The following is a 27924-nucleotide window of genomic DNA, read 5'->3' as shown; positions in this document are numbered from 1 at the left end:
CATGTGTGATAATCTGACTGATACCCCTGAACAATTACAGCAAAGGAATTCAATGGCTTAACAATGATTTTGTGTTGAATGTTCTCTTACCCATTCCAAACCTGACCTTCTAAATCTGCCATATTCAACACTGTGTTCGGGCATATACTTGAGTTAGGTTATATAGCAAATATTAATCTCATCTGCAACCAATCTTCAGATTTGACGTGGATTGTAGTTTGAAATGAAAATGTAGGTCGGAACAATAGTTTACCTGGAACTGCAGATTGGGGTTGATTGAAAACCAGGAAACACCCATTCACTTGATCTCTGCATGTGTACGAGTACAGCTAGAGAGAGACAATGCTGATTAACATTCATTTTCGGTGTCTGGAGTTTAGGTGTGAAGAAGGAGGTGTTTTAAAATTACATGTAATTCAAAGGAAGCATTGTAGACACATTGTAACTATAGAGTTGTTTTGCTGTTACCTTTGATCTTTAGCATATAAAAATGTCATTAATATTGGATCAGGCAGGCCTTTTCTTCTAAGAGTGTCTTGAATATGTGCCTGCTACTCATTTTTGCTGAATAAGTACTTCTATATCCACTATGTGCCCCTCAGGGCTGTGTACTAAACCCCCACCTTTACTCTCTGTATGTCCATGATTGTGTCGCCACCCACCCCTCCAATCTGCTAATTAAATTTGCTGATGACACTACACTGATTGACCTAATCTGAAATAATAATGAGGCAGCCTACAGAGAGAAGTCATCACCCTGCCACAGTGGTGTCAAGAAAACAACCTCTCCTTCAATGTTGCAAAAACAAAGGAGCTAGTTGATGACTACAGGAGGAATGGAGACAAGCTAGCCCCTATTGAGATCATTGGATCTGGGGTTGAGAGGGTGAACAGCTTTAAGTTCCTCGACATAAACATCACTGAGGATCTCACGTGGTCTGTACATACCGTCTGTGTGGTGAAAAAGGCACAACAGCGCCTCTTTCACCTCAGATAGTTGAGGAAGTTTGGTGTGGGTCCAAAAATCCTAAGAACTTTCTACAGGGGCACAATTGAGAGCATCCTGACTGGCTGCATCACTGCCTGCTATGGGAACTGTACTTCCCTCAATCGCAGGACTCTACAGAGAGTGGTGTGGACAGCCCCAGCGCATCTATAGATGTGAACTTCCTGCTCTTCAGGACATTTACAAAAACAGGTGTGTAAAAAGGGCCCAGAGCATCATTGGGGACCTGAATCACCCCGACCATAAACTGTTCCAGCTCATACATCCGGGAAACGGTACCGCAGCATGAAAGCCAGGATGAACAGGCTCTGGGACAGCTTCTTCCACCAGACCATCAGACTAATTAATTCATACTGACACAACTGTATTTCTATGTTATATCGACTATCCTGTTGTACATCCTATTTATTATAAATTACTATAAATTTCACATTGCACATTTAGATGGAGATGCAACGTAAAGAATTTTACTCCTCTCGTATGTGAAGGATGTAAGAAATAAAGTCAATTCAACCCAATTCAAGGCTCAGTGTCTCTGATGACTTTGTCCACAGTCACAGCACATTGACCTGTGATGCCTCACCTCATGGTACAGGTGTGATAAGAGGCCTAGGCGAGGATAGTAAGGATCCAAATGCTGGAGTTTACAAGACTAGGATCGAGATATGATTTCAACACTGAAATAAGAACTGGGTTCTTGACTAGATGCTAGATGAGAACCTGATGAGAATCTAAATCAGACAGAATTCTTAAACGCAGTCACAGACTGACCCAAAGCTGAGCTGACGATTGAGCACCAAATTCAGGTGCTCTTCAAATATTCAAATCTTAATTCCAAACATGGTCGCCAATTAGTGCAGCGGGACAGAATCTTTAAAGGGACCAAGCCAGCAATCCATATTCTGGAGGACTGGAGCATCCAAACCCCGAATGCTAGCGTGGTCGGGTGCATACAGTAACAATAGGTGCAGACATGTCACACGTTATCAGTGATGGAACTGTATGCCCCTTAGCCTTTGCATCACATTCCATTACGGCTGCAGAGGAAAATTATGCACCAGTTGACAGAGAGGTCGAGTCTGGTTTGGGGTATAAAACATTTCAACCAGTATTGCAGGGGAGAGAGTTTACTCTCATTACAAATCATCAACCACTGGTGTCTACTTTCAATCCACAGAAGGGTGTTCCACTAAAAACAGCAGGACAAATGCAGAGATGAGCTTTGTTTCCTGGAGAACACAATTACAAGATTGAATTCAAGAGATAACCAATCATGGACATGCTGATGGATTGTCCTGTTTACCCTTGGAAAAGAAAATATCTGAAATGTTTACAAGAGGACACTCCTTTTGATGTTTTCTCCCGAATGCAAATTGAAAGTCTGCCTATTATGGCAGAGGTGATCCAAAGGGTAACTCGAAAACATCGCACACTGCCTCAGGTCTACGTGGCAACCCAAAATGGCTCAAGTGTGCAGCAGAATTTCCATTTTCCCCCTTTTTACCAGTGTTGGGATGAACCTTGATTGAGGTTGCCTTATGTGGGAATTGAGAGTCATTGTACCATCCAAGCTGAGAGCTATTTTTTTAAACGTCAGGTTTTTTTATTTTCGCGTGCTCCATTTCCGTCCAACTATTTATATGTTGTCCAGTACGTCTGAAAGTACAAGAAATGACCATAAAACTTCTTTTTGCAATTTTTTTGGGGTAGGGGTATTTTGGCACTATATGGACAGCATTATGAGATTGTTTCACAGCCACAAGTCTCACCTGCCAAGAATAGTGAACTTCCCTGTCAGGAAAAAGATTATAGCACAACGGTAAGAAATCCACCACAGGGATTAAATCTTTAGGCCTGGTGTCTATTTAGTAATTGTATTATATAGAATAATGTGTATGAATATATAAAATGACTAGAGAGAAATGCGTTACATATTTGAGTTGAGATATATTCTACATTGAGTTGGAGTTTATAGCTAAGCACAGTGATGTGGAATGTATTTAATATTTCAGTAATATTATAAATATATTATTTGATTAAGCATTCTTTCTTTGTTTACATCATTCATTTTGGGTTATACATAATTCCGTTATGGAAGTACATGAATCACGACATATGTGAGCACCTTACTAAAGAAAAACTAGACATACACAGTCCTGGGCTCCTGTGTTTTTATTTCGATTAATTTCTAGATTTACAAAACATACAGGGAAGGTTTATTTGGTGATGGTCTGAACTGTATCCACCACATTTTGACGCTGGGTAAAAGATGGTGGCTATCCATTCTATCTTGTAGCAACACACACAAAATTCTGGAGGAACTCTGCAGGCCAAGGAGCACCTGCTGACTTCCAGCATCTGCTGATTTTCTCGTTTATTCTATTTTATAAACTTTTATCAAACCTCTCCTCAGCCTCCACTCCTCCAGAGATAACAAGTTTGTCCCGTCTCTAGATTATAATACCCTCATTATCTCAAGATTATGGGAAGCATTGATATGGTAGATAGTTAAAATCATTTTTCCCTGTCGTTGAGGCATCAAAAACAAAAAGCTGCACACAAAAAGTGCTGGAGGAACTCAGCAGGCCAGGCAGCATCTGTGGAAAAAAAGTACAGTCAACATTTTGGGCCAAGACCCTTCGCAGGACTGGGAAAAAAAGATGAGGAGTAGATTTATAAGGTTGGATGGGGGAGGGGTAGAGAGAAGCACAAGGTGATAGGTGTAGAGCTGGGAAGTTGATTGGTGAAAGAGATACAGGGCAGGAGGAGAGTGAACCTGATAGGAGAGAACAGAAGGTCCCAAAGAAATTATAGTGGGTATAGAGGGAGGTGATGGGCAGGCAAGGAGATAAGGTGAGGGATGGAAAAGGGGATGGGGAATTGTGAAGGGGGGGAGCATTTTGAAATTGATGTTAATGCATAAGTTTAAGATGAAAGGATGGAGTTTTAATGGAATCCTTGGGATAAGTTTTTACACAGAATGTTTGATACCTAGAAGTCACTCTCAAAGGAGAAGGTGGATTCAGATACAATTCAGGAGTTGAAGAGGCATTTATACAGATGGTTGAACAGGCAGGGTATGGAAGGATACTGGGATTTGTTGAGATGAGCATAAAGGTCAGTGCGGATGTGGTTGGCCCAATATCCCATTTCTATGCTGTATTTAAATACAAATGTGTGTACTAGAATTGGGCCTGCATGCAAAACATGTGGTTAACCAGTGCCACTAACCACAGAAACTGGGTCACATCGTAACAGCAGTTTCTCCGATATATTTTGAGCTCGCACGTTATACCCAAAGGAGTGGAGAAATTCGTCCTTTTATCACTGGCTCCTGCTATAGATGGGGAAGGTAGTGGGGGCAAACTCCCTCTATTTATTAAATGCCCCCAATGGCGTGCGTCTCGCATAGCCTCTGACAACCAAGTCCCACTCCTGGCCTTCACGTGTGGCTTCGCCATTTCTACGGAACTGTTTCTACTGACAGGAGAAGGGTCAAGGGCAGATTCCTGGCGCCTTAAAAACCAGAGCACTTCGGGCCAATGGGGCTTGTCAGCCGCTCAGCTAGGAGAAGGGAAACTGATCTCAAACCAATGATTCCTCTAAAGTGTGCCCACGCACACATCTTTCGCTACCAGCGCACAAAGGAATTTAAACTGCGCACGGAAGGCTGTCACCCTCTACCTTGTTAGCATGTTAAGGATATTTCACGATCGGACACAATCACATTTCCTTTTCCGGTTTCTGATGCGGACGGTGTCGATTTCAGAACTGGCTTAGTTATGCTGTTTTATTTTAGAAATTATTGAGTGCGCACATATTGTTGTCACTAGCAAAAAAAAATGCACAAGATTTTTTTTGCGCACACTGGTCTTTAAAAATTAGAGGGAACATTGTTTCAAACCTCCGCTGCCTTGCGGCTACACCCGCTCACGGGGGAGGCTTCGCGAGTAAACCGCGAGGAGTTGTTGCCTCTCAGGCTGTCCTATGATGAGTTTAACGCCGACTGGCTATTGCTGTGAAGCCGCTATTGCCATTTGGATTCATCAGCTGCGTAGAGAGGGGGAGTCTGTTACATGGACAACAGCTTGCTCTCCATTTACTGCCCTAACTTGCATTTTACATAGACAACTGGGAGGCAACATTCATGGTCGACTGCGACCAATGGAGGGTCTCTAGCAGGCAGACACACTACCGGAGCGATTGCACCGATGATAAGACAATATTAGATCCCATCCTATCCTTGACCTAATTTCAGCAACCGTACCAAATCAGATAGTATAAAATCAAGACACGAAACACAGATCGGTGCCCTGTCCCAAATGCCCACGCTTGTAGCCTCTGCAAACAGCGATAGCATCCACACAAGCAATGATTTAACATTGTGAGTTCACTGCGGGACTAAGATTTCTCTTCGTGCATCCAAGCTTGAAGGGGCTTTGTAAGTCCAGCCATGCTCACGGTACACCGACAGTCACCAGCAGCAGGGAACTAACAGGAACTGCTAATCCGAAGTAGGGAACTGGCTGGCAGTAAATTTGGAAAAGTCACGGAGAAAGCACCAACTTCCCCCGTCTCAGTAACTTTTCAGCTGTCTCCCGGAAGTTACATCCTCTTTTCGGTGAGTTCATTTCCATAGCAACGTTTTGTGTTGTTGGTTGTCAAGAGAGTGGCTTGAGAAAGCTTGCGCCTCGATGCCTCTCTCTCAGAAGGTGACCATTCGCTATGGCCCATATGAGTCGTGCGGGGTGGTGGACTACAGGACCTCGCGGCTGATCGGACTTAAGAGTAAGCACTTCTTTTCCGAAAAATATACTTCATTCATAAAAATATCTTCAGGCAATACAGTAGAATGGTGCACATCACTCTTTAAACTCATTTTGCCAGCAAATTTCTTCGTTTCCCTGGGTATGGGGACTAACACAAGAGGACACAGGCTCGTAGTGAGGGATTTATAGGGGACCTGAGGGACTGGGCCGTATCCACTACTTTTTGGAAACTTATCCATTAAAGGGCATTGGTGTCTCCATACCAGGTTGTGACGCAACCAGTCAATATACTCTCCACTACACATCTATAGAAGTTTGTCAAAGTTAGATGTCATGCAATTTCTTTTCAAACTTCCAAGACTTTTCACACAGAGGGTGCTGTCAGAGGAAGGGGCAGAGGGTGCAATTACAGCATTTAACCACTTTGATCGATGCACTCAGTGGCTACTTTATTACCTAATAAAGTGGCTACTGAGAGTATGTTCGCGATCCTCTGCTGTAGCCCATCCACTTCAAGGTTCGACCTGTTGTGTATTCAGAGATGCTCTTCTGCACACCACTGTTGTAATGTGTGGTTATTTGAATTACTGTCACCTTCTGACTGCTTGAACCAGTCTGGCCATTCTCCTCTGACCTCTCTCATTAACAAGATGTTTTCGCCCACAGGACTGCCACCCAAGTTCTCTTTTCACACTTTTCTCTGTAAACTCTAAAGACAGTTATGCATGAATATCACAGGAAGGCAGCAGGTTTTGAGGTACTCTAACCACCCTATCTGGCACCAACAATCATTCCATGATCAAAGTCACTTAGATCACATTTCTTCCCCATTCTCATGTTTGGTCTGAACAACAACTGAACCTCTTGACCGTGTCTGCATGCTTTTATGCATTGAGTTGTTGCCACATGATTTGCATTAACGAGGAGGTGTACAGGTGTGCCTAATAAAGTTGCCACTGAGTAACATGGATGGGAAGGTCTTGATGGATATGTGCCAAACATGGGCCAATGGAACTAGTTCAGGTATTCCCAGTAGGCAACCGGATCAGTATTGGCGAGTGGGGCTGAAGGGCCTGCTTCCATTCTGTGTATCTCTATGACTCTATTCTGCTTAACATGCAGCAATTAGTCACTCACATTTCAGGAAGTGTAGGGACATGCTCAAGCCCAAGTGTAATGAGAAACTGAATCTTTTCACTGAAAGGTTCAATGAAACCATTGTCGTAGCAACCACTTGTACTAGTAGGAACACCTAGAGCATATTATATTTGTCCTGACTGTTTTGGATCACAGCCTGGTATGGAAAGATCAATGCTGAAGAACAGAAAACCCTACAAAGAGTGAAGATACAGCCCAGCCCATCACAGGTAAAGCCCTCCCCACCACTGAGCTCATCTACAAGGAGTACTACAGCAAGAAATTAACATCCATCATCAAGGACCACAGTCATCCAGGCTATGCTCTCTCCTTGCTGCTACCATTGGGAAGAGGTGCAGGAGCTTTACTCAGGAAAAGCTATGACCTTTTAACCGTCAAGGTCCTGAACCAGTGTGGATAACTTCACTCACCTCAGCACTGAACTGGTTCCACAACCTATGGACTCACCTTCAAAGACTCTTCAACTCATGTTGTCAGTATTATTTGTTTTCATTTTGTACTTTTAGTTTGTCTTCTTTTGCATATTGATAGTTTGCCAGTCTTTGTATGTGTTTTTTTTCATGGATTCTATTGTATTTCTTTGTTCTACTGTGAATGCCTGCAAGAAAATGACTCTCAAGGTACAATATGGTGACATATCAACACGAGAGTCTGTAGATGCTGGAAATCCAGAGTAACACATTCGAAATGTTGGAGAAACTTAGCAGGCCAGTTAGCATCCATAAAAATGAATAATCAGTTGACTGGATCCTACACTAAAAGCATCTTTACCTCACCCCCTCCCCAATATCCGCTTTCCATAGGAATTGCTCCCTCCATGGTTCCCTTGTTCATTTTTCCCTTCCCACTAATCTCCTTCCTGGCACTTAATCCCTGCAAGTGGAAGTACTACACCTTCCTTTTCATGCTCTCTCTCACTTCCATTCAGGGCCCTGAACAGTCCTTCCAGATAAGACAACACTCCATCTGTGAATCTTTTGGGGTCGTCTGCTATATCCAGTCCTCCGGATGCAGCCTCCTTCACATTGGTGAGACCCAACATAGTTTGGAGAACAACTTTGTTGAGCATCTTTGCTCCATCAGCAAAAAGTGGGATTCCCAATGGCCAACTATTTTAATTCCAACCCCCATTCCCATCCCACATGTGGGCCATGGCCTAATCTACTGCCATGATGAGGCCACTCTCAGGTTAGAGGAGCCACACCTCATAATTCTGTCTGGGTAGCTTCCAACCTGATGGTATGAATATCGATTTCTCTACTTTCAGTAATTTATACCCCCCCATCCCGCTTCTTCCATTCCCCACTCTTGCTCCCCTCTTACATCATCCCTTCTCCTAATCTGTCTGTCACCATTCCCTGGTGTCCTTCCCCCTTCCTATTCACCCATGGTCCACTCTCCTCTCCTATCAGATTCCTTCCCTTTAGCTTTTCCACCTATCACCTCCCAGCTTCTTACTTCGTCCCCCTCCCCCCCCACCCACCCAGCTTCACCTATCTCCTTCGAGCTTATCCTCCTTCCCCTCTCTCCACCACCTAATTCTGCTTTCTTCCCCTTCCTTTCCAGTCCTGATGAAGGGTGTCAACATCGACTGCTTATTCATTTTCATAGGTGTGGCTTGAACTGCAGAGTTCCTCCAGCATTTTGTATATGGTGACATATATGTACCTCCGTAATAGACTTACTTTGAACTTTGGTCTTTCAAGTACAAAAATGAGGGTAAATGAAGAGAACCTCTGCTAACATCATTCCCTCTCAAACCATAGCTGCCACCTTAGATAACAGAATTCAGTTTAACAAACAGCAAATTTATTTGTCTTCTTGAATTTAAGTTTGCCATTCATAATACTAAAATACAAACTCATAAACCTGAGGCAATGGTCCAGAACTGCTGCTGCTATCTCTACTCCACCAGAGTGAGCAGCAACAGATCTAGACCACTCTTAATCTTCTACATGATGCACTACCTTTCAACCATCTGACTTCTGAAGAGCATTGACATCTTCACACACCACAATATAAACTCACTTTCAAGGACTCCACAATTCCTGTTCTCAGTATTATTTATTGACTTACCTATTTATAATTATTATCATTTGTTCCTTTTGTATTTGCACAATTTTTCTTCTTTTGCATGTTGGCTGCTTGTCGGTCTTTGTTCATGTGTAGCTCTTCCTTTATTCTATTGCGTTCTTTGTTATACTGTGAATGCCTGCAAGAAAATGAATCTCATGGTAGTATTTTATGATGTATACATACTGAAATAATACATTACTTTGAACTTTGAACTTTAGGTAATATGGAATGCACTGCCTGAAAAGAGTGATTTAAGGAAATCAGATAGTATCCTTCTGAAGAGAATTGCATAAGTACAGTATTTGAAGGTTAAACATTCACAGTATGGAGAAGGGAACAGCAGAATACAATTAATTGATTGATCTTTGAACAAACTGTTACATGTCCTTCTGTACGAAATCATTTTATAATAAAAGAACATGAGAATCTTCTAAATCTTGGTTGGATTCCAACTGGAGATAATGGTTCTGAGTTCCTCTATGTGAGAGTGCTGAGGTATAAATGCATTATCTCACATGGGAGACTTAGAAAATTGGTGGATGTTCAAACAAGCAAGTACAATCTACCCCAGAGATATTATAATTCAAACTTTTAATACGCCATCCATTTTTCACAAGTTCAATATCATATACAAGCTAAGTTGTTTGAACTCAAATTGTAGGATAAAACAGAAAATAAGGTCTGAAATAAGATGAACAAAGATAAAAGTGAGCCAAATGACTCCTTCGAGTCTTAGTCTCATTAATCTGTCACTGGCTTCGGTTGCACTGAAATGATGATGTCTATATTGGCACAAATTGAAATAACTGTCTCAACCGTGAGGATGTCTCAAGCACAGTGAAATCTCAGACTACCTCTCAAATCATCATTGCTGTCATACAGATTGCATCCTGTCATTGGAGTCCAATAATAAAGTAATCATATTAACTAAGCCCAGAAGATAGAAGATCAGAATTAGGCCATTTGGTCCATCCAGTCTGCTCCACATTTCATCACCATTTCCCTCTCAGCCCCAATCTCCTGCCTTCTCCATTTATTCCTTCATGCCCTGACTAATCAAGAATCAATCAACCTCTGTTTTAAATATTCTTAGTGACTTGGCCTCCACAGCCACTTCTGGCAACGAATTCCACAGATTCACTGCTCCCTGGCTAAAGAAATTAGGTTCCAATTAGGTCACCCCTTATTCTTCTGAATCCTAGTGATGGTCCAGAGCTATCAAACGCTCTTCATATGACAAGCCTTTCAATCCTGAAATCATTTTTCTGATCCTCCTTTGAATCCTCTCAAAAGTTACCTCATCCCTTACTAGGTAAGTGGCCCAAAACTGCTCATAATACTCCAAGAGCAGCCTTACCAGTGCTATATAAAACCTCAACATTACATCCTTGTTTTATATTCTGGTCCTCTTGAAATGAATGCTAACATTGCATTTGCCTTCCTCATCACTGACTCAACCTGCAATTTAACCCTTAATAATGCAGGAGGGCTCCCAAGTCCTTTTGCATCTCAGATTTTTGAATTTTCTCTCCATTTAGAAAATAGTCTATGCATTTATTCCTTCTACTAAAATGCATGATCATAACTGCTTGACACTTTAGTCCATCTGCCACTTCTTTGCCCATTCTCCCAATCTGTCTAAGTTGTTCTACAGCCTCTCTGCGTCCTCAACACTATCAGTCCCTCCACCTTCATATCATCTGGAAACTTGGCCACAAGACATCAATTCCATCATCCAAATCATTAACTACTACTATGTCGACTCAGGCCTAGGGGGGCCTGGTCAGGTCAGGGCCTTGCCTTGCTACCGGTACCACGTAGCCCTGTACTACCTGTCTCGGGTCGGGTTGTCAGCAACACAACCGGCACACCCCTGGTGAACTCCGGTTAACCAGGGAGGAGGGGGTGTAGGCACCCAACAGGACTAAAAACAAAACCTGTCAAAGAGTGGGTGAACTCTTTGTGAGTCAATGGCCACCTACTGTTTGTGTGAGGAGTGGCGCGCCACGCAGTCTTCGTTTCGCGCCTTGTAAGGCAAATCATTAACATATAACTTAAAAAGAGGTGGTCCCAATACAGACCTCCGTGGAACACCACTAGTTACCTGCAGCCAACCAGAAAAAGCTCCCTTTATTCCCATTCTTTGCCTTCTGCTAATTCATGTAAGTATTTTTCATGTAATACCATGGGCTTTCAACTTGTTAAGCAGTTTCATGTGTGCCAGCTTGTCAAAGGACCTCTGAAAATCCAAGTACACAACACCCACCAATTCCCCTTTGTCTATCCTACTTGTAATTTATTCAAAGAATTCTAACAGATCTGTCAGGCAAGATTTTCCCTAAAGGAAACCATGCTAACTTCGTCCTATTTTATCATGTGCCTCCAAGTACCCCAAAATCACTTCTTAAAAATCAGCTCCAACATCTTCCCAACCACTGAGGTCAGACTAACTGGCGTATAATTTCCTTTCTTCTGCCTCGATCCCTACTGGAAGAGTGGAGTGACATTTGCCAGTCCTGTGGAACCATGCCAGAATCTATTGATTCTTGAAAGTTTATTACTGATGCCTCCAAAATTTCTTCAGCCACCTCTTTCAGAACACTAGGATGTAGACCATCTGGTCCAGGTTACCTTTGGCAGCTATTATCGGCAGCTTACTTTTGTATTCCATCTTTTACCTCTTTATGACTTTTTTAGTTGCCGTCTGTTGGTTTTTAAAAGCATCTCAATCTTCTAACTTCCCACTAAATTTTGCTCTATTATGTGTCCTCTCTTTTGGTTTTGTGTTGGCTTTGACTTCTCTTGTCAGCCACAACTGTGTTATCCTGTCTTTAGAATAGTTCTTCTTTGGTGTGTATCTGTCCTGTGCCTTCCGAATTGCTCCCAGCAACTCCAGCCATTGCTGCTCTGCCCCATTATCCCTACTAGTGTACCCTTCCATTCAACTTTGGCCAGCTCCTCCCTCATGCCTCTATAATTCCCTTTACTCCACTGTAATACTGATATATCTGACTTTAGCTTCTCCCTCTAAAATTGCAGGGTGAATTCTGCTATATTATGATCACTGTCTACTGTGGGTTCCTTTACCTTAAGCTTAAACAATTCTGGTTCATTGCACAACACCCAATCCAGAATAGCTGAACATTAGTGGACTTAGCCATGAGTTGCTCTAAAAGCCCATCTCGTAGGCATTCTACAAATTCTCCCTCTTGGGATCCAGCACCCACCTGATTTTTCCAATTTATCATACGGCCCTCATTGCTGGGAGAAGTTCAATGCACTTCCACTGTATCTCAGATAATGGATTACCTGACTGGCAGACCTATGCATCCAACATGGTTATAAGGAGCACTGGGCCCTATAGGGGACTGTATTTGCTCCCTTCCTGTTTACCCTGTGTATCTCGGACTTCAGATATAACACTGAGTCATGACATTGGCAGAAATTCTCTGATGCGTCTTACGAATTGATTGAATTTAAGTACAATTATTTAATTATTGCTTTCTAATGTTTTAATTTTGTTCATTTTCAGTTTAAAAAGACAGCACAGTAGCGTAGCAGGTAACGCAATGTTTTACAGCACTAGCTGTAAAATTAATTGGGGTTCAGTTTGTGCTGCTGTCTATATGTTCTCCCCGTGACTGTGTGTGTTTCCTCTGTGTGGCTCTGATTTCCTCCCGCATTGAAAGACATACAACTTAGAGTTATTAAATGTCACCATGCTTCAGTGTCAAAGCAGCGTGCTATGTTGGCACTGAAATAATGGCGACACTCGTGGGCTGCCCCCAGCACATCTTCAGACTGTTTTGGTCATTGACGCAAATGACATATTTCAGTGTATGTTTTAATGTACATGTGAGAAATAATGCTGCTCTTTAAACTTTAGATATTTAAAAAATAGTGTAAGTTTCATTTTAGTCATCTTTGAATCTTTGTGAAGATGCTGACTATCATAAAATATCATGCTGTGTAAAAATGTTGACTGCTTCAGCCTGAGGTCAAAGCATTTCTGTAGGACTTATGATCACCAGCTGCTGGAACAAGCAGCAACATCAATGGAAGTCAGCGAGTGATTTGGAAAATGGAAGATCTATCCCAAAGTACCCTGTGTCGCCGCTTGTTATTGAAAGATTAAATTTCCCAAAACTTTGATGGCTAGTTCAGAGTACTAGCCCTTGGACTTCACTATTGCACTTTTAACAACTGAGCATTTACAAGAAACAGTTTTACTTTTAACAGCACAACTTTTCAATTCATTGTTACAGCTTAGGTGTCTGGGTTTACTCTTTGTATTTACTACCAAAGTTCAAAGTTCAAAGTAAATTTTATTATCAACTTACATATATGTCACCATATACAACCCTGAGACTCATTTTCCTGCAGGCATACTCAGCAAATCTATGGAATAGTATAGTACAGGTCCTTTAAGGTTGTTATAGCCGGGGCTAGAGTAGGAATAAGCTCCCACTACCTACTAAATGCTCCCAATGGCATGCATCTCAAATGGCCTCTGACAACCAAGTCCACTTCTGGCCGTCGCATGTGGCTTAGCTGCTAAACCCGGCGGAACCGTTTCTACTGACAGGAGAAGGAACAAAGGCGGGTTACTGGTGCCTTAAAGCCAGTCACTTTGGGTACATGGGGCTCATCGGCCGTGGTTGGCAGCTCATCGAGGAGAAGGAAGACACTCATCTTGAACCTCCACTGACTTACAGCTATACCTACTCATGGGGTAGTCTTCAGGAATAAACACAGGCAGTTCTACATTGAGTTCGACATTAACTGGCAACCCCTGCAATGTTGCTAGAGCCAAACTGTTCCTTTGGATTCATCAGCTCTGTGGAGAGGGGGAGCCTGCTACACGGGCAACAGCCTGTTCTCCATATCATCCTGCCCTGGCCTGCATATCACTGCGACAGCTGAGATGCAGCATCCATGGTCATACCCGATCGATGGAGGTCCTTGATGACAGATGTTATTTTCCTGGGACAGCCCTCCATGTAGATGTGCTTAATGATGGGAGGGCTCTACCCATGATGGACTGGTTTGTATTCACTACTTTTTATAGGGTTTTACGTTCAAGGGCATTGGTTTTTCTGTACCACGCCATGATGTAACCAATCAATATACTCTCCACCACATGTCTATAGAAGTTTGTCAAAGTTTTAGATGTCATGCCAAATCTTCTAAGAAAGTACAGGCGCTGCTGTGCTTTCTTAGCAATGCCAGGACAGATCCTCTGAAATGAGAACACTGAGTAATTTAAAGTTCCTCTGGGAGAGCTAGAAATCACAGGTAGCTAAAGATCACCAAACAAAGAGGCCACCATTTCATTTCCTGTCTACGTAAACTAGCACTGAAGATTAACTGATCAGGTAACATAGTTTTGGTCTTAAGTTTTATTTTGATGTTATTTAATGTACAAGTTTTGCTTTTATTTACACTATGTATACTGCTTGAGGGTGTTGGACTTCCTAACCAACAGAGCTCAGACAGTCAGGATGCACAACCGCATCTCACCCTCAACAGATATCTATAAAGAAGTCCTTCTACAGGTGCACAAGTCAGAGTATCCTAACAAGCTGCATCACTGTGTGTTTATGGAATCTGCACTGTGGCAGACAGGAGGGCTCTACAACGGGTAGCTAAAGCTTTCCAACTCATCACCAAGGATATACATTCAGAAAGGTGCTGGGAAAGGCCAGCAATATCATAAAGGATCCTGCCCACACTGCTCGTGGACTGTTTGTCACATTTTTATCAGGGAGAAGGCTATGCAGCATCCATGCAGGACGACTAACTTCAAAAACAATTACTTGCTGCAAGCTGTCAGGCTGATCAACACCTCCACCCATTAACTCATTCCACCACTCATCCACATCAGCCACTCCCTATGGATATAAGCTAATCTTATGTATAAATAGCTACACTCAACAGTTAATTGTACATCATGTACATTTATAGGACTGTTTTTTATTTATATTTATTGTGCTCTTTATGCTTTTATTTTGCTGCATTGGATCTGGAGTAACAATCATTTTGTTCTCCTTTACACTCCTGTACTGAAGAATGACACCAAACTATCTTGACTTTTGAATTGTTTGTAGTCAGAAAGATGTCCTCAATAAGTGGATTTCATTGAATATTACCTCTTTTGAAGCAATGTTAGAAGCTAATGGTCACTCCTGGATTGAAGAACAATCTCCTGACTGGAATATTGTGGAACTTGTTGTGAATGGAGAAATTGTCTTCACGTGTAACATAACAGACCTGGATTTTGGTAAGCCATTTGAGAAATTACTTAAGTGTCAACCCAAAATTAGGTTGATAGGTTCTTCATTAGACAGGGCATCAAAGGTTATGGAGAGAAGGCAGGAGAATGGGGTTGAGAGGGATAATAAATTGTCCAAGATGGAACAGTGGAGTAGACTTGTTGGGCTGAAAAACCTAATTCTGCACCTATGACTTATGGTCTTATTATCACAATCTCTATTTTCAGAGAAGTATAATATCAAGACATCTTGATGAATAATTATTAGGTTAAATAGTAACTAAACTGTTGTACCTAGTCTGTGCAAATTAGAGTTTCTGAATAATCCAGCTTACTATCACATGATGTTTGTGCAGTCCATATACATAAAAGTATTTGCCAGCTGCTGCTGGGTTGTAGAAATCTGCCATGTGGGTACTGGGTTCATGGTCATATATCTGACTTGTGACCTGTTTAGGTTACAAACAGCTTATAGGATCGGGATTTTGCCATAACCTGGAACAATGTCCTCTACTGCCAAGGTGAGGCTAAATGCAAACTAGAGGAACAGCGCCTTGTGTTCTGCCTGAGTAGTTTACAAGCCAGGAGAGCCAACACTGAATTCTCCAACTTTTGGTGAACTGCTCCCCTTCGGTCCCTTTCTCTCTCCACCTGAATTACCTGTTTCTTTCCCTTCTTCCGCCCAGTCCATCTGTCCATCACTCACACAGTCCTCCCACCACCACTAGACCTTTCTGTCCTCCCCACTTCCATTCCATGCTCTACCATCATCTGACAGCCCTATCACCTCTCAGCTTCTGGTGCTATTCCCACTCTCCCCTCCCTTATCTGCGTTTCACCCCCCTCCCCCCCCCACAATCTAGATCCACCTATTGCCTGCCAGCTTTTGCCCTATTTATTCACTTCACCTCTTCATACTCATTATCTCTTTCAGTCTTTCAGTCTGGATGAAGAATCTCAACCCAAAATGTTGACTGTCCATTTCCCTTCTGCCCACAATGTTGTACCAACCTTTTAACCTAGTCCAAGATCAATCTAATGTTTCCCTCCCACATAGCCCTCCATTTTTATTTTATCCCTGTGTCTATCTAAGTGTATCTTAAATCTCCCCATTGTACCTGCCTCTAACATCACCCCTAGCAGTGTGTTCCATGCACCAAAACTTTCTGTGCAAGAAAACTTACGTCTGACATCCTCCTATACTTAAAATTATGCCCTCTCATATTAGCCATTTCTCCCCCGGGATAAAGCATTGGCTGTCCACTTGTTTTACACCTCTCATCATCTTATGCACATCTATCAAGTCACCTCTCATCCTCCTTTGCTCCAAGGAGAAAAACCCTAGCTCTCTCATCCAGACCTAATGAGCTCCTCCATCTGATTTACGTGACTCCTGCATCTGCAGTCGTGAGTCACTCATGACCTGTATGAGGTTGCTTTCTCCTTAGGAGCCCAGTGACCAATTTGATTCCAGTCACATGATTTCAGGAAACAACTGCTGTGGAAAGGACCAGATAACTAGCTGCTCTCCAGCCAAAGTGTTCAAGGACAATGACAACCCTAGCGTCTATCTGACAGTGGAAACAATTTCTTAGGTACATCCTGTTCATAAAAAGCAGGAGGACAAATCTAGGCAGGCTAATTACTGCTCAATCATTTCACTCCCAATCATGGAAATGATGGAAGGCATCGTCAGCAGTGTTACGAAGTGGCACTTAATCAGCTCTGACCTTCTCACTGTCACCTCTCTCCAGTTTCACTCGGACCAAATTGAAAAGCTACCAAATATTGAAAGGACTAGATAGAGTGGAGGTGCAGAGAATGCTTCCAATAATGGGAGAGTCTAGGACGAGAGGGCACAGCCTCAGAATAGAAGGACGTCGCTTTAGGACAGAGATGAGGAGGAACTTCTTCAGTCTGAATATGTGGCATTAATTGCTACAGACAGCCATGGAAGCCAAGTCATTTGTTATATTTAAAGTAGAGGTGGATGAGTTCTTGATTAGTCAGGGTGTCAAAAGTAATGGGGAGAAAGAAGGAGAATGGGGTTGAGAGGGATAATAAATTGGCCATGATCAAATGGCAGAGCAGACTTGATGGGCTACATGACCTACCTTAGAATCCTTTCTTAGATATGGGGCTCAAAACTGTTCACAATACTCCAAATATGGTCTGACCAATGCCTTATAAAGTATTAGCATTACGTGCTTGCTTTTATATTCTAGTCCCTTGGAAATGAATACTAAGGTTGCATTTGCCTTCCTTACCACCAAGTCAACTTGCAAGTTAACCTTGAGGGAATTCAGCTCCAGAACTCCCAAGACCCTTTGCCCCTCTGATTTTTGAATTCCCTTCTCATATGGAAAATAGTCAACGCATTTACTCCTTCTACCAAAGTGCACAACCATACATTTTTCTACACTGTCTTCCGTCTGCCACTTCTTTGTTCATTCTCCCAATCTGTCTAAGTCCTTCTGCAGACGCCCTGCTTCCTGCCCCTCCACATAGATTTGCTGTTTATCTCCACTGCTGGATTCTGGTAGTAAAGGGGTTGAGAATGGGAACCATTATGGGAGAGGTGTATGGCAGTCAGAACCAGGTAGTTGGTGGGGAAGAACACGAGGGCAAAGTAGGAGGATGAAACCAAGAGGGGGAAGAGGAGGGGGAAGGGGAAGGGCCAGAATAAGGGTGAAGGGAGGCTTGGGGGTGTGTGGGAAAGGGGACAAAAATCAACCCACTGATTTCCTCCAACAGATAGTTTGTTACTCCAGGTTCCACCATCTGTAGTCTCTTGTGATCCTTTTTCCTTCCTTATACAGTACTATGCCAAAGTCTTAGGCACAAATACAGTCCTAGGTTAGGGTGCCTAAGACTTTTGCACAGTACTGTATTTGTCAATGTGGAGCGGAGAGCGAGTTTGTAAATCTGGCGGGAGCAAAGGATGTTGGGAAGGGTGAGGGAGGAACATCGCGGGAGGGGTGTGGGACAGGTGGCAGAGGAGTGGGACAGGTGTCGGACAGGTGGCACAGAAGGAATGCCGCTGGTGGCGTTGGCGCAGACGCAGACACACCCAGCCCTGAGACACCAGGCAAGGTCATTTGATTCCAAACAATTGGTTTATCGATCATTACAAAATGTCTCTCTGGTGCCTCCTGCTCCCTCTCCTCTGCCTTCCCCTTTTCCCAACCATGATTCCCCCTCCCTACCCCCATCTCACTCACAGTCCACAGTAGAGACACATATCTGAATCCCATTTATCATCACTCACATATGTCAAGAATTTTTTTTTGCGGCAGCAGTACAATGCAATACATAAAATTACTACAGTACTGTGCAAAGATCTTAGGCTCTCTAACCTTATATATATGTGCCTATGACTTTTGCGCAGTACTGTATATTGTAGCTATTGCTCCACAATTGAGAATGTTTAGGTAGAATGCTTTAGAAAATACTGTACTTTAACACAACACTCACAAAGTGCTGGGTGAACTCAACAGGTCAGGCAGCATCTATGTATGGAATTGTATAGAGAGTCAACATTTTGGGCCGATACCCTTCTTCAGGACTGAGAAGGAAGGGGGAAGATGTCAGAATAAAAAGGTCGGAGGAGAGGAAAGAGGCTAGCTGGAAGGTGATAGGTGAAGCTAGGTGGGTGGGAGAGGTCAAGGGCTGGAGAATAAAGAATCTAATAGCTGAGGAGAGTGGGCCATAGGAGAAAGGGAAGGAGAAAGGGAAGGAGGAGGGGACACATGGGGAAGTAATAGGCAGATGAGAAGAGGTAAAAGGTCAGAGAGGGGAATAAAGGAAGGGGGGGAGTGGCATCTGTTTACTGGAAGGAGGAATCAATATTCATGCCACACTGTACTTTAAATTTTATTTAAGAGTCATTCTAATTACGGCACCAACTTGAATTATTTTATGGACACTCAGATTTCAGCTTTACTCCTATCAATCCTATATCAACTGACCATTCTCATTCCCAAGGGTTTTACTGCCTCAGCATCTGATATTATAATTGAACCCATCCCAACAGGCCTCTCTGATGAGACACTGGCTGCCCATGGACAGACGGCTTGTATTTGATGCCTCAGTCCTCGAGCAATGTTTGGTGAGACAAACATGTTTGAGTAAGAGATAAAAGAGATCCACACTGTTCAGTTCACTGGATAATTTAAATTCTGACAAATCTGATTTCACCACAGCTGGTATATCTACCCTGGCATCTCCTCAAGGGACTGATGGGAGCATCTGTTATTGAATCTAATACCAGTGTTCCAGTTTGATTGCAGTTATTAAGAAGTGGAGTACATTCTATTTTATATAAAATAAATAATAGTTGAAGTTTATCAGGACTGTACCATGGAAGTATAATTGAGAGTGGTTTCTTTTGAGCATCTATGTACAATCTTCACATCTTTTCCTTTTTCCTTGGGGAAAGGGTTTAGCATGGATAGTCAGAGGTTTTTTTCCCCCAGGGCTGAAATGGCTAGCACGAGAGGGCACAGTTTTAAGGTGCTTGGAAGCTGGTACAGAGGAGATGTCAGGGGTGAGTTTTCTACGCAGAGAGTGGTGAGTGTATGGAATAGGCTGCCGGCAACTGTGGTGGAGGCAGATACAATCGGGTCTTTTAAGAGACTCCATGGAGCTTAGAAAAATAGAGGGCTGTGGGTAACCCTAGGTCATTTCTAAGGTAAAGACATGTTTGGCACAGCTTTGTGGGCTGAAGGGCCTGTATGGTGCTGTAGGTTTTCTATGTTTTTATGTTTCTATAGATTGAAGACCGGTTATCACCTGGAAGACAGAGAATCGGATTAAATGTTTTATTTCACAGGATGCAGCAGAGTGGCCCAAGGATAAGTTCTTATCTTTCAATTACTATTATTTATGTTGTAGAAAGTGGCAGCGAATAAATTGGTAAATTGGTTTATTATTGTTATGTTCCGAGGGACGGTGAGAACTATTGTGTATGTATACTGCCCATTTAGATTACTTCATTACAGCAGGGCATTGACACAGGACCAGGTAAAACAATAACAGAAAATTAAAAAAAAAACAGATTTCTGGAAATCCAGAAGAGTGCACACAAAATGCTGAAGGAACTCACCAGGCCAGCCAACATCTACTTAGAGGAAAAAACAGCCAATGTTTTGGAGCAAAACCCTTTTTCAGGTCCTGATGAAGGGTTTCAGCCCACAATGGTCATCTCTTTATTCCTCTCTATAGATGCTGCCTGACCTGCTGAATTCCTCCAGCATTTTGCATGTGTGCAGCGAATACAGGATAAAGTGTTACAGTTAGCAGAGAACCTAGACTGAAAAGAGAAAAACAATCATGATAGAAATAATGAGTAAATCTACAGAGCACTGCTTGCAACAAGCCGCCATACATAGTTTCATGCACAAATGCTGGAGGAACTCAACAGGCTAGGCAGCAGCTATGGAAAAAAGTACAGTCGACATTTCGAGCTGAAATAACAACTATACTCTTTTCCATAGATGCTGCCTGGTCTGCTGAGATCCTCCAGCATTTTGTGTGGGTTCCTCGAATTTCCAGCATCTGCAGATTTTCTTTTGTTTGGGGCCATACAGAGAATTTTGCTGACACTACAGTAGGCTGGAAATGATGTTGCGATGAGGATATTTGGGCGATAGATTTAGACAGGCTGAATGGTCTGAGTGGAAACTTGGTGAATGGAGTTTAACGTGGGGAAGTGTAAGATCATGTATTTCTGTCAAACAAATCAGAAGGAAAACTATTATCTAAATAGAACATAGAACATGGGGTACCGCAAGGCTCAGTGCTGGGACCCCAGTTGTTTACAATATATATTAATGACTTGGATGAGGGAATTAAATGCAGCATCTCCAAGTTTGCGGATGACACGAAGCTGGGTGGCAGTGTTAGCTGTGAGGAGGATGCTAAGAGGATGCAGGGTGACTTGGATAGGTTGGGTGAGTGGGCAAATTCATGGCAGATGCAATTTAATGTGGATAAATGTGAAGTTATCCACTTTGGTGGCAAAAATAGGAAAACAGATTATTATCTGAATGGTGGCCGATTAGGAAAAGGGGAGGTGCAACGAGACCTGGGTGTCATTATACACCAGTCATTGAAAGTGGGCATGCAGGTACAGCAGGCGGTGAAAAAGGCGAATGGTATGCTGGCATTTATAGCGAGAGGATTCGAGTACAGGAGCAGGGAGGTACTGCTGCAGTTGTACAAGTCCTTGGTGAGACCACACCTGGAGTATTGTGTGCAGTTTTGGTCCCCTAATCTGAGGAAAGACATCCTTGCCATAGAGGGAGTACAAAGAAGGTTCACCAGATTGATTCCTGGGATGGCAGGACTTTCATATGAAGAAAGACTGGATGAACTGGGCTTGTACTCGTTGGAATTTAGAAGATTGAGGGGGGATCTGATTGAAACATATAAGATCCTAAAGGGATTGGACAGGCTAGATGCAGGAAGATTGTTCCCGATGTTGGGGAAGTCCAAAACGAGGGGCCACAGTTTGAGGATAGAGGGGAAGCCTTTTAGGACCGCGATTAGGAAAAACTTCTTCACACAGAGAGTGGTGAATCTGTGGAATTCTCTGCCACGGGAAACAGTTGAGGCCAGTTCATTGGCTATATTTAAGAGGGAGTTAGATATGGCCCTTGTGGCTACGGGGGTCAGGGGGTACGGAGGGAAGGCTGGGGCGGGGTTCTGAGTTGGATGATCAGCCATGATCATAACAAATGGCGGTGCAGGCTCGAAGGGCCGAATGGCCTACTCCTGCACCTATTTTCTATGTTTCTATGTTTCTATTACAGCACAATACAGGCCTTTCAGCCCGTGATGTTGTGCTGACCTTTTAACCTACTCTAAGATCAATCTAACCCTTCCTTTCCTGTGTGACCCTGCTCCCCCGCCTCCCATTTTTCTATCGGCCATATGTCTACCTGAGACTAAAGACAAAAAATTCCACAGATGCGCGAAATCCAGAGTAACACACACAAAATGCTGAAGGAACTCACTGGGTCAGGCAGCAACTATGGAGAGAAAAAAGAGTCAATGTTTTGGGCCAAGATCCTTAATCAGACCTAACTATGTTTCTTAAACGTTCCTAATGTATCTGACTCTCCCATGACTCCTGGCTGCATTTCCCATGCTTTTACCATTTCTGTGTAAAGAACACATCTCTGACACCACCCCCCCACAACCCCATGATACTTTCCTCCAATAACCTTAAAATTATGCTCCCTCATATTCGCCATTTCTGCCCTGGGAAGAAAGCACTGGCCGTCCACTTGAACTCTGCCTCTTATCATCTTGTACACCTCTATCAAGTACAAATGAATTGTGTACAAGTGAAATATGAAGATTGTATATGGGTGAAGTACAAAACAGATCCAAGTGTTCCTGTGCATAATATGTGAAAGGTTTGCAGCTAAGTGCGGTAGGAGGTGAGGAATCCTTTTCTTCAAGGAGACTGGAGTTCAGCAATAGAGAGCTATTGTTATAATTGTACTGGTGTTGGTGAGGTTATATCTAAAATACTCTGCACAGTTTGGTACTCTTACTTAAGAAAGGAAATAGTAACTTTGGTTGTTGTCCAAAGGAGATTCAATGGGTATCCAGAGGATACTCTGTCTAAAGAAGCCAACAATGTTGGAACTATATTGTCTCGTATTGTAAGATTCAAGGTTACAAGATTCAAATTTGTCACATGTACATTGGAACATACAGTGAAACGCATCATTTGCATTAACAACCAATACACCCAAGGCTGTACTGGCAAGTGTCACCCCACAGTCAGATGCAAATTTAGCATGCCCAACACATCCAAGGGTGTACTAGGGACTGTACTGGCAAGTGTCATCCCCCATTCAGGCTCAAACGTAGAATGCCCACAAAGCTCGGCAGAACAGCACAAAACACAAGCAACAACCTTTAACATCGGCCGGACGATGCTGAGGATGTTCTACGAGTCTGTGGTGGCCAGTGCTATCATGTTTGCTGTTGTGTGCTGGGGCAGCATGCTGAGGGTAGCAGACACCAACAGAATCAACAAACTCATTCGTAAGGCCAGTGATGTTGTGGGGATGGAACTGGACTCTCTCACGGTGGTGTCTGAAAAGAGGATGCTGTCTAAGTTACATGCTATCTTGGTCAATGTCTCCCATCCACTACATAATGTACTGGGTGGGCACAGGAGTACATTCAGCCAGAGACTCATTCCACCGAGATGTGGCACAGAGCGTCATAGGAAGTCATTCCTGCCTGTGGCCATCAAACTTTACAACTCCTCCTTGGAGGGTCAGACACCCTGAGCCAGTAGGCTGGTCCTGGACTTACTTCATAATTTACTGGCATAATTTACATATTACTATTTAACTATTTATGGTTCTATTACTATTTATTATTTATGGTGCAACTGTAACGAAAACCAATTTCCCCCAGGATCAATGAAGTATGACTATGACTATGACTATGACTATAACTATAACAACAGGATAAGCAAGCCCTGTTCTTTCATCACATCCTGTTGCATATACACAGTCCTTTAACTCCTGGGCAGGCCTCCAGCAGATACAGACTCGGGTCTAGAGAGAACAGATACCAGCTTCAACCTCCCCAGTAGATTCTCAGAGATCCGCAGACTTGGCTCCGGCCATTAGGCCTTGATTGCTGCTTCTGATTTGTCATTGGGTTTTGATCCTCTGCATTGATACTGGACTTACCGATCTCTGAACACTGGGCCTCAAACTCCAGACTTGTTGGTGGTAGAACCCTGAACAACAGGCCTCAGATTCCAGTTTCACTGACTCATGAACCCAGGGGGCCATCAGAACTCATTCCTCCTGCCCGCATGGAACTCTGACTCTGCGCTTTAGAGGAATGGGGTTCAGAAGAACCAGAGGTGGTTGTATTGAAACACATAACATACAGCTGGGACGTGACAAGATCATATGGAGGTGATTCCATTTCTGAGAGTTCTGACAGAGCAGGCAGAGTTATAAGATAAGAGGTAGTCTTTTAAAACTGAGGTGTGTGGAGATATCGTCTTGAAAAAGATGGTGAATTTTTGGAATTTTCTAACCCAGTATGCTGTGGAATCTGAATTGTTCGTGGTATTTCAAGGAAAAGTAGATATTTGGATGACATAGTAGCATAGCGGTATAGCACTATTACAGCACCAGTGACCTGGGTTCAAATCCTGCCACTGTCTGTAAGGAGTTTGTACGTTCTCCCCGTGACTGTGTGGGTTTCCTCCAGGTTCTCCAGATTCCTCCCGTATTCTAAAGATGGATGGGTCAGGAGATTAATTGGTCACATGGATGTAGTTGGGCAGAGTGGGCTTTTTGGGCCGGAAGGGTCTGCTACTGTGATGTGTTGCTAAATTTAAAAGAATAATAATAATATTTGAAATATCAGGGAATTGAAGCTTATGGGGAATACGCAGAAGAGAAGCTGAACCTGGGGCAAGTCACTCATGGTGAAACTGAATGGCGGGATTGGCTCAAGAGGCCTGGTGGCCTACTCCCACCCCTGTTTCCTTCTGTTTTGTGATTGTTTATGTGCTCTATGTTTTAAATAGTAAGAACCAACATGTGGGGGTCAGTACATTGTGGGTAAGCTCTGCTGATGCCAGACGCACGGTGACCCTTTTGGGCTGACCCCGCCCATTCTGGCACTGTGTTCTCTGTTAACACAAACAAGCCCCTATTTGCAGTAACAGTCTGACAAGGCACTAGATCAGGGGTTCCCAACCTGGGTCAATGGACACCTTGCTTCACGGTACTGGGCCCGTGGCATAAAAATGATCAGGAATCCCTGCACCACAGGTCACCCATTTCAGAAAATTTCAGTCAGGAAAGTTGCAGTAAGTAAAAAAGTAAAAAAAAATTGCAGATACTGAAAATCTAAAATAAAAACTGGCACTACGCCTCTAAGCCCAGGCCGCACTGTACTCAGACTCTCTCACTTTCTGAACTAATTTCTGTACTCAGTTACGCAGAATGTACACAACGGGTGAACATGTATCATCTCACATTACTGGCTGTTACACTCATAGTATGGTAATTTATATAGATGCCAAAATGAAAGACCTTAAGGCCAAAAGATTTAGGAGCAGAATTAGCCCATTTGGCCCATCGAGTCTGATCCGCCATTTCATCATGACTGATCCGTTTTCCCTCTCAGCCCCAATCTCTCACCTTCTCTCCATACCCCTTCATGCCCTGACTAATCAAGAACCTATCAATCTCTGCCTTAAACATACCCAATGACTTGGCCTCCATAGCCACCTGTGGCAAAGAATTCCACAGAATCACCATTCTCTGGCTAAAGAAATTCCTCCTCATCTCCGTTCTAAAAGAAAGTTTCTCTGTTCTCAGGCAGTGTCCTCTGGTCTTAGACCCCCGCCTCCCCCACCACCACCATATGAAACATCCTCTCCACGGGGGGACTTCCGGGTCATCAAGGGAATGGCGGCGTAAGGAAAAGGTCTCTCGACAAAAAAGGTAAACTGCCCCAAAATCGAATTTAGACAAATACTTAATATTGCATAACTATATTAATAAAAGGGGCAAGGATGATGTCTAAGAACAAGAATAAAAAGTCCGCTTCGAAGGCTGATAAACATAAAGAGATGCAGCAAGGCGACGGGCCTAGCTCTCCCACGGCAAGCCAGGACGGAGATAATGAGGGGGAATCGGTGACTCTGTCTTTGATTCTCGGAGAGATTCGCGAGTTCCGACAAGATAACAGCAAACAGCTGGAAGATATTAAAGGAGAAATAGTAAAAACTAACTCGCGGATAGATGAAGCCGAAGCGAGGATTGTTGGAATTGAAGAGAAGCTACAAAATGCAGAGGAGGTGATAGCAGAAATGCTGAAGCTACAAGACCAGCTCCAGTGGAAACTAATAGATCAAGGCGGCCGCTCGAGAAGGGAAAATGTGAGGATCTACGGAGTTCCCGAAGGAACCGAAGGTAAACCCGGATTGATGATTCCCTTCGTGGAGAAGCTGCTTAGAGAGAACCTTGATATACCGGCCGCAAAAGACCCACAGATAGAAAGGGCTCACCACGCGTTGGCACCACAGCCTCCGGCAGGCGCCCAGCCCAGATCGATTCTGATCAGATTTCTCAGTTACAGAACGAAGGAAGAGGTGCTTAAAAGAGCATGGCAAAAGAAAGGTTTCATGTGGAACAACTGCAAAATCAGTTTAGACCACGACTACGCACCGGGGATTCTTGCCAGACGGAAGGAATATACGGAAACACGGAGAGTCCTGAAGGAAAACATCAGATTCCAGACCCTGTATCCAGCTCGGCTGAGAGTCTTTTACGATGAAGGGACAAAAACTTATGCTACGGTGGAGGAGGCAACGTCGGACCTGGCGGACCAGGGACTACCTATTAAAGTTATCACCCAACCGGAGTCGCTACTGGAGAGGATTCGGCTGAAGTCGTGGCAGTTAGTGGGGCGAGGACGGTCCACTCGAACCAGAGTGTCAAACTACAAGGAAAAGCTGCAAATATTCAGACGCGAATGTACAGAGAATACAGATTAATTAAGAGAAATGACTGAAAAGAGTAAATCGGACTTAAAAGTAAAATGAAAACTGGTAACTGAAAATAAAGTAGGCGGAATAACTTGAATGATAGCAATATGGTCGAGACATAAATAGGAGAAAATTCTCTATGATTATTCAAACTGCTGAGGGCCCTCTAACACAGGGTGAAGATAGAGGTTATCCCTCTGAACTGAGGCGGGTCGGTGCTCAGGCCTCACTGGGAAGTTGGGGAAAATTTTCAAATGTTATACGTTCAGAAATGTCTAGGGTGTGGTTATATGTCTTGGTTTACTGTTGAGAAGGGATTGCTTACTGTTTGGTTAGAAAAGGAGAGTGCTTTTTTTCTACTAGAGAAAAATGCAAACTGAATTGGTAAAAATAATTTCCTATAATGTTAATGGGGTTTTGAATCCAATTAAAAGAAATAAGATTATGTCTAAATTGAAAAAAGAGAGGGCACAAATAGCTTTCCTCCAGGAAACACATATGAGCCAATCTGAACATGGAAAATTAAAAAGAATGGGCTTTAAGCATGTATTTTATTCATCATATAAATTGAGTCACAAAAGAGGGGTAGCTACTTTAAGCAACACACATCAAAGTTGCTGGTGAACGCAGCAGGCCAAGCAGCATCTATAGGAAGAGGCGCAGTCGACGTTTCAGGCCGAGACCCTTCGTCAGGACTAACTGAAGGAAGAGTGAGTAAGCTTTCAAATCCCTTACTCACTCTTCCTTCAGTTAGTCCTGACGAAGGGTCTCGGCCTGAAACGTCGACTGCGCCTCTTCCTATAGATGCTGCTTGGCCTGCTGCGTTCACCAGCAACTTTGATGAGTGTTGCTTGAATTTCCAGCATCTGCAGAATTCCTGTTGGTAGCTACTTTAATATCAAGTACTCTTAATTATGAACATATTTCAGAGACTAGAGACAAAGAAGGACGGTTTGTAAAAATCACAGGAAGAATAGAAGGTACAGAAATAACATTGCTGAATGTTTATGCTCCTCCAGATAGTGAATGGTCATTTTATAGACACATTTTTGACCTAATGGTCAGTTCTCGAGGGGTAGTAATTTGTGGAGGG

General features: G+C 43.2%; 1 protein-coding gene across 3 annotated transcripts in view; it reads left to right on the top strand.

The window, feature by feature from the left end:
* The first annotated feature begins 5684 nt into the window (after positions 1-5684).
* The window catches only part of c18h10orf53 (chromosome 18 C10orf53 homolog), a 34022-nt gene continuing 11782 nt past the window's right edge, over positions 5685-27924 (top strand). For 2 of the 3 annotated variants that reach the window (XM_063070131.1, XM_063070133.1), the window contains exons 1-2: positions 5685-5794; positions 15170-15289. In XM_063070131.1, coding sequence (XP_062926201.1) covers positions 5701-5794; positions 15170-15289 — 214 coding nt within the window. In that variant the 5' untranslated portion in view covers positions 5685-5700. Of the gene's footprint in view, positions 5795-15169; positions 15290-25659; positions 26509-27924 lie in introns of those variants that run through there. The other variant, XM_063070134.1, reaches the window with a different exon arrangement.

The sequence above is a fragment of the Mobula hypostoma genome, chromosome 18, assembly GCF_963921235.1.
Source record: "Mobula hypostoma chromosome 18, sMobHyp1.1, whole genome shotgun sequence".
Classification (NCBI taxonomy): Eukaryota; Metazoa; Chordata; class Chondrichthyes; order Myliobatiformes; family Myliobatidae; genus Mobula; species Mobula hypostoma.
The sequence above is the reverse complement of the archived record's forward strand: the minus strand, read 5'-3'. Positions and strand labels throughout refer to the sequence as shown.